We start from the raw sequence: 14685 nt of genomic DNA on the forward strand, positions 1-14685 counted from the left end.
TACTAGTACTATATATATATATATATATATATATATATATATATATATATATATATATATATATATATCATATATATCATATATATCATATATATCATATATATAACTGATGTTTGATGTGAGAGTATGACGTTTGTCAACTTGTATAGTCATGTAGGATTGGTTCTTTACTAATATGTCACTAATGTGTCACTAATGTGACTGTATGTTCAGTTACTAACTACTAGAATTAAAGTTTTGTATTGCTGTGACGTTTACTGTTTGCACTGTGTGGTAAATCTTATTCTAATTGTTTCACAAAAGAAGCTGCAGAAACTGAGTGATAGTCTCCACCAGACTCCTTTGGCTGAATAAATAGTTGAAATCGGCCTAAAAAGAATGTAGCTGACCAGGAGAGTTGGCCCGCCATATATTTATGCAGGAAAACTGGACCCTCCATGGCCGGCCAACTCCCCTGGCCAGTTTCATTCCTTTTTACGCCCGTTTCTACAATTTTTATCAGCCTGCAAAGGAGCCTGGTGGAAACATTCGCCATAGAGGGTTCATACTTGGGTGGTGTACGTATGTACCCTTTCTTGGCGAATGGATGACTGGCCAATTTGATACTGTCTTTTGCCACCCTAGGATCTGCTTGGAGATTAGTCCCCTCCTCTCCCCTCCCAAAGGTCTGGCTGGTTTATAGATCACACGTCCAGGCCCAGTAGACTGCAGTAGACTGGTTTGTAACTATGCCTGTATAAATGTCTGGTCCTAACCCTAACCCATGAGACATACAACTAGACAGCCGGTATTGGATACGAAGTTACTTTCGCGAAGGCAGATCATAGATCACATTTCATTGCCCTGGTGCATTTTCAACTAGAGTTCGACAATCTCATTCCTCCATGACATGTTTAGTGCTTTCGTAAAGCTTATGCATAGTGATGATCACATAAATGGCTTACATTTACAATCCTGCTCATTAGCAAAATTTTTATACAAATTATTCACATTCACATAAGAAACCATCCTGCAGTTCCAGAACAAGCCGCTAGGGGGCCCAAACTCATGTGACTTCTTCCCAAGCACGAGAGCTACCTATCATCCAAATTTCATGACCCTAGCATGTCCAGATCGCGAGATATCAAAACCGGAAGTTGCGCTGCAGTACCAAGGGAAGCCACTAGGGGGACCAAAATCTAATCATTTCCAGTTTTCGTCACACCCTACCAACACACCAAGTATGAAACCAATCCATCCAGGCGTTCTTGAGTTATCTTGTTGACCAACAGACGGACAGACGGACGGACAGATAAACGCAACTGAAAATGTAACCTCCATGACACATTTCATGGAGGTAAATATAACCTCCATGACACATATCATGGAGGTAAATATAACCTCCATGACACATTTCATGGAGGTAATAAAGTAATTTCATTTACTGCCATTCGTAAGTCTCGATACGTGGAGACTATCCAAAACCGTGCCTGATCCTAACCCTAACCCATGAGACATACAACTAGACAGGATCCATTGGAAACGAAGTTAAGTGAGTGATTTTTTTCTTCGTTTTTAGCTGACCTTGTTTTGTATCCGTGCTTTATCCTAGCGGTCAGTTGACCGAACAAGTTTATCGACTTTAAATACATAAAGGCTTATTACATCCAGAATCATGCTCAAGCACGGTACTAGATAGTACACGCGTATCCAGAACCGTGCCTGTGTAAACCTCATTTCGTAATGTATGCTCTCACATTTTAGTTTTTGGTATCAGCATTGTCACAGTAAGCAAATGGTGGTTTTGTAGTAAATATAGAAACCAAAATGTGCGTTATAAAATGAAGATTACATTTAGGATATGACGAATCTCTGTCGCCCAGAAGAAATGCGGGACAAGATGAAAAGGTTGCTGGTTCTGCTGCCGATCCTCCTGAAGGAAGCTGGGCCAGCCGCAGCCTGCAGCAGCAGCTGTTCATCAGTCTGTTCCTGCAGCAACAGAGGCCTCACCAGTGTTCCTCAGGACCTGCTTACAAACATCACTTGGCTGGACCTGTGGAGCAACTACATCACAACCTTAAGTCAGTCCGACTTCTACAGTACAGGTACATCACCCTGACAAGATTATTTCTTGGTTTCAACCAGATCTCCGTAATCAACAGCGGAGCGTTCTACAACTTATCCAGGTTAACTGAAATGGGCCTTTTCGGTAACCAGTTTACCATTCTCCGATCTCACATGTTTGCGGGACTTGATAGCCTGGCGGTCGTTCATCTGTACGACAACAACATCCACAGTATCGAGGCAGGAGCCTTCAACGCCACCACACAACTTCAATGGCTACCAACTACATCAGCACTTTCCCCGTTGAAGACGTATCGAATCTAGATACTTCAGCATGGCCATCCAACCCAATCCCTAGAATGAACCATAACCAGATGGAGACACTCCCGTCCGCGGCATATGACATCCTGGCCTCCATCACCAACAACCCCTAGCAGTGTGACTGCAGGATGCTTCCCTTCAAGCAAAGGATGTGTTATCTGTCTATCGGGCCAATTTCTACTCTTTCTAGCTTCCCCAGAAGCCTGCATGTAGAGGCTAAAGGAAATTAGAGTCTAAGGGGATTTACCAAAATGTATGTACGTAAATAGAAAAAAATCATTTGTTCTGCTTTAGTAGGAACCCAGTCACGCACACACAACAGCTGAAACAAGAGGCGAGTGGAAACAGAAAGACACTCCTGGCCCCGGGCAGGGGATCGAACCCACGCCGAACCTGGCGCCAGTTCATACCCCAACGCTCTAACCATTCGGCAAAAAGAACTAAACCCATGACCTGCAGAACACAAGTTCTACTCTTTCCAGTCGCTTCTGAAGCCTGATAGAGGCTAAGGATGTTAGGGCCTAGGGGGAATTACGCATACCACTGTATTTTCTTTCTATGTTGTCTGTAACTGCAATTAGCCCTCGGGCAAGTATTTGCAATAAACTTTCTATTGATTGTTGCTATCATCACGCCCACACCGCAACAAGCCCTCCGGGTTTGGCATGACAGGTGCGTGTGATCTTTGACCCTAAGCGACGCAGACATCAACAGGTGGTAGCATTGTTCAATTTCGGGGGGGGGGGGCTCACTCGCTATTTCATCGTACATGTTAAAGGGATATGCCAAAACTGGGGGTTTTGGGGAGTCTTCGGGAGCTTTTATGTGCTATTTTCTGATTGCATATTGACAACATAGCCGGCCTGGTTAAATTACCCCCGTATCAGAAAACAGCCGAGGACCACCAAATCCCCAGTTCCATAAGCTCGCTACGGAGGCTACTAAAGGGAAGTCTGGGCAACTGACCTGTAGTATAGACCACAGTACTAAAGAATGGTCGAAAGGGCTTGGCACAAAGTCGTTCGAGAAACTAACTGAATAGGTGATATCGATCTTGAACCTGAGTGACTACTTCCTACCCCCTCCAGCCAGCTGTGAAATGGACTAGTCCTAACGAGAAACGGTCCAGGCTTCCTGTTACATGTTCATGTTGTGTTTATAATAGTCGCCATGCCATATGTCACGAACGCCACCGAGCAAAAACAGGGGTGCCAGGGTATACAGTGCAATTTTACGGAATACAGTGCAAATTTAGTAGTATACAGTGCAATTTTACGGAATACAGTTCAATCGTATTAGTATACAGTGCAATTTTGCGGAATACAGTGCAATTTTACGGAATACAGTGCAATTGTACGGAATACAGTGCAATTGTACGGAATACAGTGCAGTCGTATTAGTACACAGTGCAATTTTACTAGTATACAGTGCAACTTTACTTGTAAAATTGCACTGTATGCTATTAAATTGCACTGTATTCCGTAAAATTGCACTGTATATTGATACGATTGCACTGTATTCCGTAAAATTGCACTGTATTTCGTAAAATTGCACTGTATACACTGTCATCCCCCCTGCATATGCCACGAACGCATCCGAGCAAAAAGGACCTGACTCACTGTGTCTGTGAGCTTGTTGTGGGCGTATAGCATACGTTTCACTTGGAAAATATGAGGAACCGAAGCTATTTTATCTCATTTGCTTTGTTCTCAAAGCGATATCAAGAGCGGAACCTCGAACTTCTATCGTTATGTGAGCACTAAAATAATTATTAGGCCGTTAGCTCTGTTGGCGTGAATCGTATAGCTCGTTCAGCGACTCGCCTAAGTGTGAGGGATAACCAACCAGCTTAACACTCCTCGTGAGGGCCGGAACTTTAAATATTCCCGCCAGTTGGGAGTTAAGAGCTCAAGAGTATGTACTTACAGCGACTTTCAGCGGCAAGAAATATTTGAGGTGAGCCAATAATACAATAATGCATACCGTCGGACCAGACATATAACTCAGGTGCGGCAAATTGTACTCTCTAGCGGACCCACTCGCCCGGCATGTTATCTCTCTATTTGCCCAATTCCTGCTCTTTTCAGCCGCCTCCCGACGCCTGGTAGAGGCTGCAGCCATTCCCTGAACCGAAGAGGTTAACCTTGCCTGAACTGTAGTCAGGGTTTGCGTGTCATACCAGTACCGCTTACCGGAAGTGCGGATCTGACTCTGTATTTACCGCGAACCAAGTCTTTTAGTGCGGAAGCCAGCCTTAAGTCAGCCATATCACTCTATTGTCTGGGTTGTTTTCATGGTCGTCTCTGCACAGTGTGATCACCTGTTGGACTTGACAGTAGTCAGGGTTTGCGTGTCATGGTACTGTATCTTACCGGAAGTGCGGATCTGACTCTGTATTTACCGCGAACCAAGTCTTTTAGTGCGGAAGCCAGCCTTAAGTCAGCCATATCACTCTATTGTCTGGGTTGTTTTCATGGTCGTCTCTGCACAGTGTGATCACCTGTTGGACTTGACGCGTATTCGTGACTATGCCGCAGTTCGCCTGCTGTATTATTTACAACAACAACATACCCTCTTCGTCATAACTTTTTTTTTTTTACCTTTGTCTTTTTTATTTTTATTTTTATTTCAAAGAAAGATACACAACACATACAAAAACAAAAGGATAATGTAGTCAGGGTTTGCGTGTCATGGTACTGTACCTTACCGGAAGTGCGGATCTGACGCTGTAGTTTACCCCGAACCAAGTCTTTTTGTGCGGAAGCCAGCCTTAGTCAGCCATATCACTCTATTGTCTGGGTTGTTTTCATGGGCGACTCTGCACAGTGTTGGACTTGACGTGTATTCGTGACTATGCCGCAGTTCGCCTGCTGTGTTTTCAACAACATACCTTCTCCGCCATAACTGTTTTACCAAGAGGCAAAGAAACATATCGCGGAAGTGGCTGGGAAGGTTGTCACAGTGTAGGTAGTACTGAAATGTTGTTATAGTGTAGCTACATTGTAGCCAGCCCTGAAAGACTGCTGCAGTGTATGTAACATGTAGCCAGCCCTGAAACGTCGTCACAGTGTAGCGTTGTTACAGTGTAGCCAGTCCTGAAAATTGTTATAGTGTAGCCAGCCCTGAAACGTTGCTACAGTGTAGCCGGCCCTGAAAACTACAGTGTAGCGACAATGCGGAGCCTCAAGCTGTTTGGCCTTGTCCTCGCGTTCGTGGTGTACGTGTTGGTAGGAGGCGTGGCGTTCCACTTCTTGGAGAACGCGGAAGAGGAGAAGATGAGAAAGGAGGTGTTCAAAATGAACAAGGACGTCGACGACATGAAACGCAACACGACGGAAGGCATGGAAAACGCTTGTGGAGTGCGGCCAACACCAACTCGAACTCCAACGCTGCCAAGCAGGAAGTCTAGTGGTTCTAACAGTAAGAAAGAACAGGACGACGCTTGTGCGATAGAAGGTGTAACGTGTATCTCCGTCCAAAGCCTGCCGAACATGCTTAGGAGAATCATGAACAGACTCGAGGCTAAACTCAACCTGACGGCAGGCGACAAGGACTGTATTCCGGACGACGACCTGCCCGTGTTGATCATGTCGCGTCGGGAGTTTGAGCGCCACATCCGCGAGGCTTACAGGGCCAGCCTGCACGGCCTGGACCCGATGAGCAAGGACGGCAATTACGAGGACTCCTCCCCGCCCATGTGGTCCTTCTCTTCCGCCGTGGGCTTCTCCCTGACCGTGGTGACGACCATAGGGTACGGGCACATCGCTCCCTCCACGGTGGGTCTGTTTGTTTGCTTGTTTGTTTGTTTATTTGTTTGTTTGTTTGTTATGTATATCGGCCGTGGGCTTCTCCCTGACAACAGGGTACGGGCACATCGCTCCCTCCACGGTGGGTCTGTCTGTCTGTCTGTTTGTCTGCCTGTCTGTCTGTTTGTTTGTTTGTTTGTTTGTTTGTTAATTCAGTCCACACATAGATATATTTCTACTCTTTCCGGTCGCCTGTGAAGCCTGGCAAAGGCTGGCTCTATCCACCTGTGACTGTTAAAATCTACACCTTCCTCGTTCTAGGACGGTGGGCGAGCCTTCTGGACGTCCGCAAAGGATTCTACCATTTTGTTTAATTTACAACCAGGTATATGCTCAAGCCAGTTGCCAGCATTCTAAATTTACGCCTTTAATTATTACATTTACAGGACGATACTCACTTTACACGACTTCCCCACCTATACGGTGGAGTGACGCCCAGCCTCTTAGGCTAATCTGTCTGTCAGGGTGCCAAAAACACCTTACGGATTTGGTGCGCCGATGTGACAACATCTCATATTGGCCACTGAGAGCCGTAATTTTTTGTTTGTTTACAGGACGGTGGTCGAGCCTTCTGCGTTGTTTACGCGCTGGTCGGCATCCCGCTCTACCTGGTCATTCTGGACGTTCGCATTTTGTTTAATTTACAACCAGGTATATACTCAAGCCAGGTGCCAACATTCTTACTCTCCAAGCAGAGGTTGTGGGGAATAATCGTTACATTTTTTTATATATGACCGTTTTTTTTGTCCTGACCCCGACCATCGGTGACCGCGGAGCTTCTCTGGCTAATGGATACTGCCTGGCCAATTTGATACTGTCTTTTTGCCACCGAGAGGGATCTGCTTGGAGATTAATCATTCTAACTTCACGCCTTTAATTATTACATTTCTAGGACGGTGGTCGAGCCTTCTGCGTGGTGTATGCGCTGGTCGGCATCCCGCTCTACCTGGTCATTCTGGACGGCGTGGGGAGGCTCCTGGGCAGAACAGTCCGGAGCGTCGCCAACAAGGCCCACGCCTCTCGCAACTGGAGCGTCAGGTTTGTTATTACTAACATCTGTGTCCATAATATCACCAGGGTCCATAATATCGCCACCTTGAGAAACAGTGTGCTTAAAGATATTTTTACTGCAACATACTTTTGGTATGCACTCCTTCACACATCAAATGTACATACCTAGGGTATCTTGCAGTAAAAATATCTTAAAGCACACTGTTTCTCAAGGTGGCGATATTATGGACCCTGGTGATATTATGGACACAGATGTTATATATTAGGCCACGCCGTCTTAATTTTATGGATGCCATCCTCTGAACGACCCCCAAACTAGTGCGCGCGGGCGAATGACAAAAAAATTCCGGACAAAAATTAAAATGTTACTGTACCACAGGAATACAAAGCTGGTATTGTGAATTTGCGTACATAGCGACGTATATTACAGGCCGACACAAGCTGGCTTTTTGCGGAATTTTTGAGTCGGCACTGTACGTATGTACTGAGTTCTTGAGTCGATCGTACGCGTGGAGCTCCGGTAGTCTGGGTGCCGTCCTCCATAGTTACCACGTGCACCGGCTCCGCTAACTACCATGGACTACCCAGGACTAGAGCCAGGCCAGAGCCTCGGTAGACGCGTCGTGATCTTTTCAGAACAGGCGAAAATCAATGTGCGCGCGGATGTCATCCATAAAAGTAAGACGGTGTGGCCTTACCGAAGAAAAACATTTGTTTTTGCCTTGTTCCCTCTTCTCCAAACACCTAAGGTCAATGACCAGGACCAGACGGCTATCACCATGGTAACTACAGACTGCAGAGTTCTGCACCACACAATCAGACTCTACAACGTACAGCCAAATATGTAGACTTAGTCTTTATGTGTATATGTTGGTACATGGTGTCGTGAATCTCTATGTTGACCTGCTCGTGCCCGCGTTGTATTTTCATGTACATGTAAGCTCACTGACACAATTCAGCAGTCCATAATTTTCTTTGTTTATGTACTGATACCATGTTGACCACTGTTTGAATAAAGAATAAAGAACTAGTGTTGGGTTACATCATGTTGTAAGTGCCATGCATTGAGTTCAAGAGGAACGGCATGGTCACCATGTAAGAATATGACTGTGAAAGAAGAAGAATAAACAAAGCAGTAGGTTGTTGAGCTGGACCATGTAAAGATAAACATCATGCACTTGCTTTGCAAATGTTACCTATCTAGTTTGATTGTGAATTTTGTTGTATATGCGCAAATAAACAAATCGCAAAAAATCACGAATCACAGGAGGGTCCAGCGGCTTGCCTGGGCAGCGACGTTCGGCGTCGGCCTGTGTCTCTTCTACCTCCTCCCCGCCGCTGTCGTCTCACTGGCCGAGAGCTGGTCCTACCCCGAGTCGCTGTACTACATGTTCATCTCTCTCAGTACGATAGGATTCGGGGACTACGTAGCAGGTATCTGTATCTGTTTTATGTATATATGTGAGTTAATTTTTGAGTTAATTTGTTTGCTTGTCCCTTAATACATTGCAAGTTAAATGTAAATGTAATAAATGTATGTAAATAAGACATCGTAAAATTAATAGGATTTGGGAGAGTCCACTAGACAAACCTTCAGGTTTCTTGGGCTCTCCAGCATATATTTGCTTGTATATAATTTCATTTTATACTGTTCCTTTTTTATGTGCAAAATGACAATAGACAATAAACCGTTATTATATATAATAGCCGGTATAACTGCTCTTCGGCATATAATCGTCTGTATATCTGCATCGAGTTTTTGAACGCTTCAATCTTTCGTTGATTATAATCCTAGATCTAGCACTTGAAGGCATGACTATTTCTTGTTCTTTTCTGAGTTTGTATTAGGTACTTATATTTCAGTCCATACCATGGTATGGATGAAATATATTGTGTTCTCTCATGTTTCTCCTCCTCCTCCTCCTTCTTCTCTTGCCAAACAGTCAAAGGGATTCAACTCCGCCATCATTCAGCCAAATGACTTGAAATTTGGCATGGAGGTAGAGTGGGCCAATACCCCCAGGCGTTTTTTTTTCATTTTTTTGATACATGCCTTTAAAAAATTTTTATGAAGTTTTTTTGGGGCATTTTTCGACAAAAAATGGACTTTTGGATCCTGAGACCTGGTATTACAACCAAATGATCTGAAATTCGGTATAAGGGTACCTTGAACATGTGTCTACAGAATAGCAGTCACATATTTGGCATACACCACTTCCAAATGACTCATTTGGGGGACTTTTAATGGCTATTTACAGCAAAAAAAAGGGCCAAAAGTGCTATACCCGTTATTGTTAGTATTTGCATACCTGTAATAAGATTAGTATAGCTTTCGAGATTCACAGTGCTTGTTCTTGCATCTTTGTTCTCAATTACATAGCTACTATTTAATTAATTTATTTGAGAACCTTTGCCACTTTTGCATTGGGGTAAGTTTGGAATAGTCCACTTTTGCGTGGGAGGGAGATGGACTGAAATATGCTGTATTTGCTCCCAAGCAAATGTTGGCCTTTCTAGTTAGTAGTTGCTTTCTTTTTTTATTCCAACAATTCAACACAACACATGGTGACGGCACACTCAAGTTTTTTTCAAATCATTTATGCCGTCTCCTACGCAGAGGACAAATACAGGAAAGGAAAATACTAATTTTCAGTTAAAGTGAGGAAAGTCGTGTAAAGTGCCTTTACCAATGGCACAAGATCGGTGGCATGTCAGGACCCGGGACCTCTTGGTTCTGAGTCGAGCACGCTGCCGCTACGCTACACGATTCCACGACCCTACTTATAGTAGTTGGTACTATCCAATGTTTATTAGTCCTTTTGTACATCATATCAGGTAAACAGATGGGGCGAGAGTACTGGCACTAAAACATCTGGTCATCTGGATCTAACCTAACAAACTACTGCTCTGTTTATTCTTATTCAAACACATTCAAACACATTCATATATAGTGATGTGCTCACTGCAGCCAATGCATTGCTACATGGTGTAATCCAACACCACAGGGTGTTTGCTACAGCACCAGTTCTGTGAAGGTAAACATAAATATTTTTGTACATCATCGTGACGTCGGTGGCGCAACGGTTAGAGCGTTGGACTCGGAACCGAGAGGTCCCGGGTTCGATACTCACCGTGGCCCGACGTTGTGCCCTTGGGAAAGGCACTTAATTACACGACTTCCCCACCTGTACGGTGGAGTGACGCCCACCGAGCCTCTTCGGCTGGGTGCCAAAAACACCCTACGGATTTGGTGCGCCAATCTGTCAACATCTGCACATTTGCGATCAAGAGCCGTTAATTTTTTTTTGTACATCATCAGGTAAACAGATGGGGCGAGAGTACTGGCAAGCCTACAAGGCCCTGGTCACTAAAACATCTGGTCATCTGGATCTAACCTAACAAACTACTGCTCTGTTTATTCTTATTCAAACACATTCATATACGTAGTGATGTGCTCACTGCAGCCAATGCATTGCTACATGATGTAATCCAACACCACAGGGTGTTTGCTACAGCACCGGTTCTTCGAAGGTAAACATAAATATTTTTTACTATCATGAAAGTTCATCTGAGTCACTTGGTAGTTAAATGTTTAAAGTTAAAACATTTTGTCCAAACAGAAAAAAATTCTCTCACCTAGAGCTTTCGACCAGTCACTCTGGTCTTCCTCAGTAAACTGACCCAGTGAGGCTTGTCACAGACTCTAGGTGAGAGAATTTTTTGTGTTGGACCAAAAGTTTTAACTTTAAACATAACTATTTTTGTACATCATCAGGTAAACAGAGGGGGCGAGAGTACTGGCAAGCCTACAAGGCCCTGGTCTTCATCTGGATTGCCTGTGGACTGGTGTTTCTCGCCATGGTGTTCGACCTCATGAAGCGGGGAATAGAAACCATCGACTCAAAGGATCGGACTGACAGAAAGGGCATGAAGGACGGCGGTGGGACAGGTGAAGACCAGGGGATGGTGTCTATGGAGGCACTAGTGTTGGATGAGAAGGGTCGAGACACGCAGAAAAGGGGACAGGTTCGTCCAACCAGCTTGGTTTAATTAAAGGCATACAATGAAATCTCATGGCTATAGCGCTAGCCTGGCCCTGATGCAATCCCCTGTAGTTTCTGAAAATGTGCTACTACATACTATTTATGACGGAGAAGAACACGTTAAATATACGGTCACTGCAATAGATTATAACCTGAAAGGGCCGACATGTTTTCTAATGTCTTGCATGTGTTACATGTGATACGGAATGTAATTGAGGTTTATTGAGGAAAAGCTCTCCTTTAGCTGCCCACCCGAGGGTGGCAGCTATTCTTCCAGGAGAGGGTACATACATGTAAGACATAAAAATACATCACGTACAATTACATATACATTTACATTACATAGTATTTTAAAAGAAAACAAGTTTTTAAAAGAAAACAAGTATGTTTATTTGTATAATGTAGTACCACATGGATTACTGTAGGTTAACCTAACAAACTACTGCTCTGTTTATTCTTATTCAAACACATTCATATATGTGGTGATCAGCGATCTGTGCACATGTGGTAATGTGTATAGCTTCTTCATTGTATAGCAACTTCACACCATAAAATTCCGTAACAGAATTCAGATGATTCCGTAACGGAATTCGAAGACACGTTTTGTTATTCGATTGTATTGTACTAATGTAAAGGATCTTTAGACAGGTAGACGCTGTATAGCAACTCCACACCATAAAATGATGATTCCGTAACAGAATTCGAAGACATGTTTTCTTATTCAGTTGTATTGTACTAATGTAAATGTAAACTAGAAAGGCCAATATTTGCTTTGGAGCAAATACAGCGATGGGTTCACCACATTTTACGACATGGCAGGGAAAGAATGAGAAACACAAGGGAAAACAATGATTTACATTGATATAACTATAATATGAAGTAACATACAACTAAAACAACAGTTGGATAGCTATTCCCTACTTTATTGGTTAGGATTTTTAATTGCATAATGCAAACTGTTGATTTTCAAAATAAATAAAAAACGTTCATGCCCCGCATTCCAATGCTGGAGCAGAAAAGCTTGAAATACCTACCAAAACACTTGAATAAAGACATACTGTCAGTATGGAAATGCTCTGTGCAGGTGTTAATCAAGTTAAATCCCAACAGCCAATCAGCAAGAAATGCTCTGTGCAGGTGGAAATGCTTTATGCGGGTGTTAATCAAGTTAAATCCCAACAGCCAATCAGCAAGAAGTATAGAGGAAAGCTGCATGCCTATTGGTTGATGTCCTGCATTCCATTGTGATGACTCATGGTAAACACGGCACACTAACACAGTAATACATTTGCTATAACACAGCCAAAAAACTCAAATAAAACCATTCTAAAAGCCTGTATCACAAAAATTTAAAAAACGCCTAGGGGTATTTGCCCACTGTACCTCCATACCAAATTTCAGGACCTTAGGCCCTAAAATGAAGAAGCTGAATCCATTTAAAGATATGGCAGGAGGAGGAGAAGGAGGGGGAGAAGGAGGAGGAGAAGAAACATCAGAAAAAGCAATATGGGTTCACCACCACTTCGTGGTGTGGTGAACCCATAAAGAAGAAACATCAGAAAAAGCAATATGGGTTCACCACCACTTCGTGGTGTGGTGAACCCATAAATACAATCTGAGTGAAAGGAGCTTTAGACAGTCAGAAGCTGTATTGCATGTAAGAATTTATTGTTTTGTATACCATGCTGACTACTTACATATCATGATAAAGAGAACTTTATTTCTTGTGAATCTTTAGTTATAACCCGGATGTCTAGCCTTCATGAACGTTATCATGACGTCAGCATGAAAGTTCATCTGAGTTTGTTTATTTGTTTACTAGAATTCACCACAAGTACAAACATACAAGTGGAAGGGAGGACAAAACAGGTGTATTGACACCTTTACAAGTTGTCCTCCCAAACACAACAATATAAATACAATGCAATACAAATTACAAAGTCGAACAATTGTTGACATGAAATACAAATTCCTACAATAACATACAATAGTCATAAAAATGCAATACAATACACTGCTATAAAATATCATATATTTTGAGTTGGTAAATTAATTCCAGTAAGTTTAATTCCTTTAAGTTTAATTTTCACAATGTGATGATGACTTTCTTTATGATACTCAGAACCATACTTTTGAATTTGTATATGTATATAAAGACTTAAGATTCCTCTCTAAACGTCATTCTTATACACACCAATGATGTGCGTGTGGTTACTTTTTGTTAGTATACAGTAATTTGTTATTTATAATAATTATGTCACGTCAGAGCTTCATCATTGTACTCGTACACCACATGTTTTTTTAAAGTAAGACGCTCCTTTTAATGTACCATTAACGATTTTATAATGTATATAATGTATTTCATAATGTATAATGTTTTTAAGTGAATGTTACAATTGGCGATATTCAGCCTGGTGCTGCGAAGTCGGTTGAGAATAAACCATTTGATTGATTGATTGATTGATTGTAATTACTTCTCATCATCAAAAACATATAATCAGAAGTTGTATGTTTCATATGTAGTACGATAAAATCACATATTATACTTCCAGTGTCTACGTAATAAACATACCATATTGCCATGATTGACGGTACAAAAAATCGCCCATTCCTTACATTGTTGAGCTGTTAAACGCTAGTTAAATGCAGTATCTTCCCTGCTTTTAGGGCATAGAGTGACTGAGTTCGGCTAGCATGGACCTTTACCTCTACTTGTGTAAATAGGCATTATTATAGTTCTCTAGCGAATTTGTGTGATTATCTTGTAAATTATGCAATTTGGTATTGTTTAACGTCAATTTTATGAACTGTAAAAACAACTCAATTCAGACTGTCGTCTGCTAGTTGTTTGAATAAAGATTGATTGATCGATTGATTGATTGATTGATTGATTGATTGATTGATTGATTGATTGATTGATTGATTGATTGATTGATTGATTGATTGATTGATTGATTGATTGATTGGTTGATTGATTGATTGATTGATTGATTGGTTGATTGATTGATTGGTTGGTTGCTAATTGACCATGCTTTACGAGTACTTCCAAGCAGACAGTAAAATGGCTACAAACAGAATGCTATAAAATCTTTCAGATACAATTATAATATAACAGCCTGCATTTACAAACTCACGTCCTTAGTCATTTTGCTCCCTTCTATTCTGAACAATAAGATTGTATACGTGTTGTGACGCTAACAAGAAACTTAATGACTCTCCAAACACACACACGCGCACGCACGCACGCGCACGCACTCACGCACACACACACACACACACACACACACACACACACACACACACACACACACACACACACACACACACACACACACACACGCGCGCGCGCGCACGCACACACACACATACCACCCCCCCCCCAACACACACACCCATTGGGTTAGGTACAGGTCACAACAAATGAATAGTTTGTACATACATGTATCCATGATCAAGCTAGC

General features: G+C 42.5%; 1 protein-coding gene across 1 annotated transcript; it reads left to right on the forward strand.

The window, feature by feature from the left end:
- Positions 1-5408: 5408 nt before the first annotated feature.
- On the forward strand, positions 5409-11231 carry LOC109487926 (potassium channel subfamily K member 10-like). Its single transcript, XM_019792027.1, has 4 exons — positions 5409-6140; positions 7063-7208; positions 8449-8615; positions 10957-11231. The coding sequence occupies exons 1-4, from the start codon at positions 5538-5540 to the stop codon at positions 11229-11231; spliced, it is 1191 nt and encodes a 396-aa protein (XP_019647586.1). The 5' UTR covers positions 5409-5537.
- Positions 11232-14685: the final 3454 nt, after the last annotated feature.

Source organism: Branchiostoma belcheri, unplaced genomic scaffold (genome assembly GCF_001625305.1).
Source record: "Branchiostoma belcheri isolate BF01 breed outbred unplaced genomic scaffold, Haploidv18h27 scaffold90, whole genome shotgun sequence".
NCBI classification, from domain to species: domain Eukaryota; kingdom Metazoa; phylum Chordata; class Leptocardii; order Amphioxiformes; family Branchiostomatidae; genus Branchiostoma; species Branchiostoma belcheri.

What these genes read in the sequence shown, in the direction of transcription:
- LOC109487926 (XM_019792027.1), top strand. Translation starts at nt 5,538, where the DNA reads ATGCGGAGCCTCAAGCTGTTTGGCCTTGTCCTCGCGTTCGTGGTGTAC. An exon ending in TCTCGCAACTGGAGCGTCAG is followed by an intron (nt 7,209 to 8,448) that starts GTTTGTTATTAC and finishes CACGAATCACAG; the next exon opens with GAGGGTCCAGCGGCTTGCCT. An exon ending in ATTCGGGGACTACGTAGCAG is followed by an intron (nt 8,616 to 10,956) that starts GTATCTGTATCT and finishes GTACATCATCAG; the next exon opens with GTAAACAGAGGGGGCGAGAG.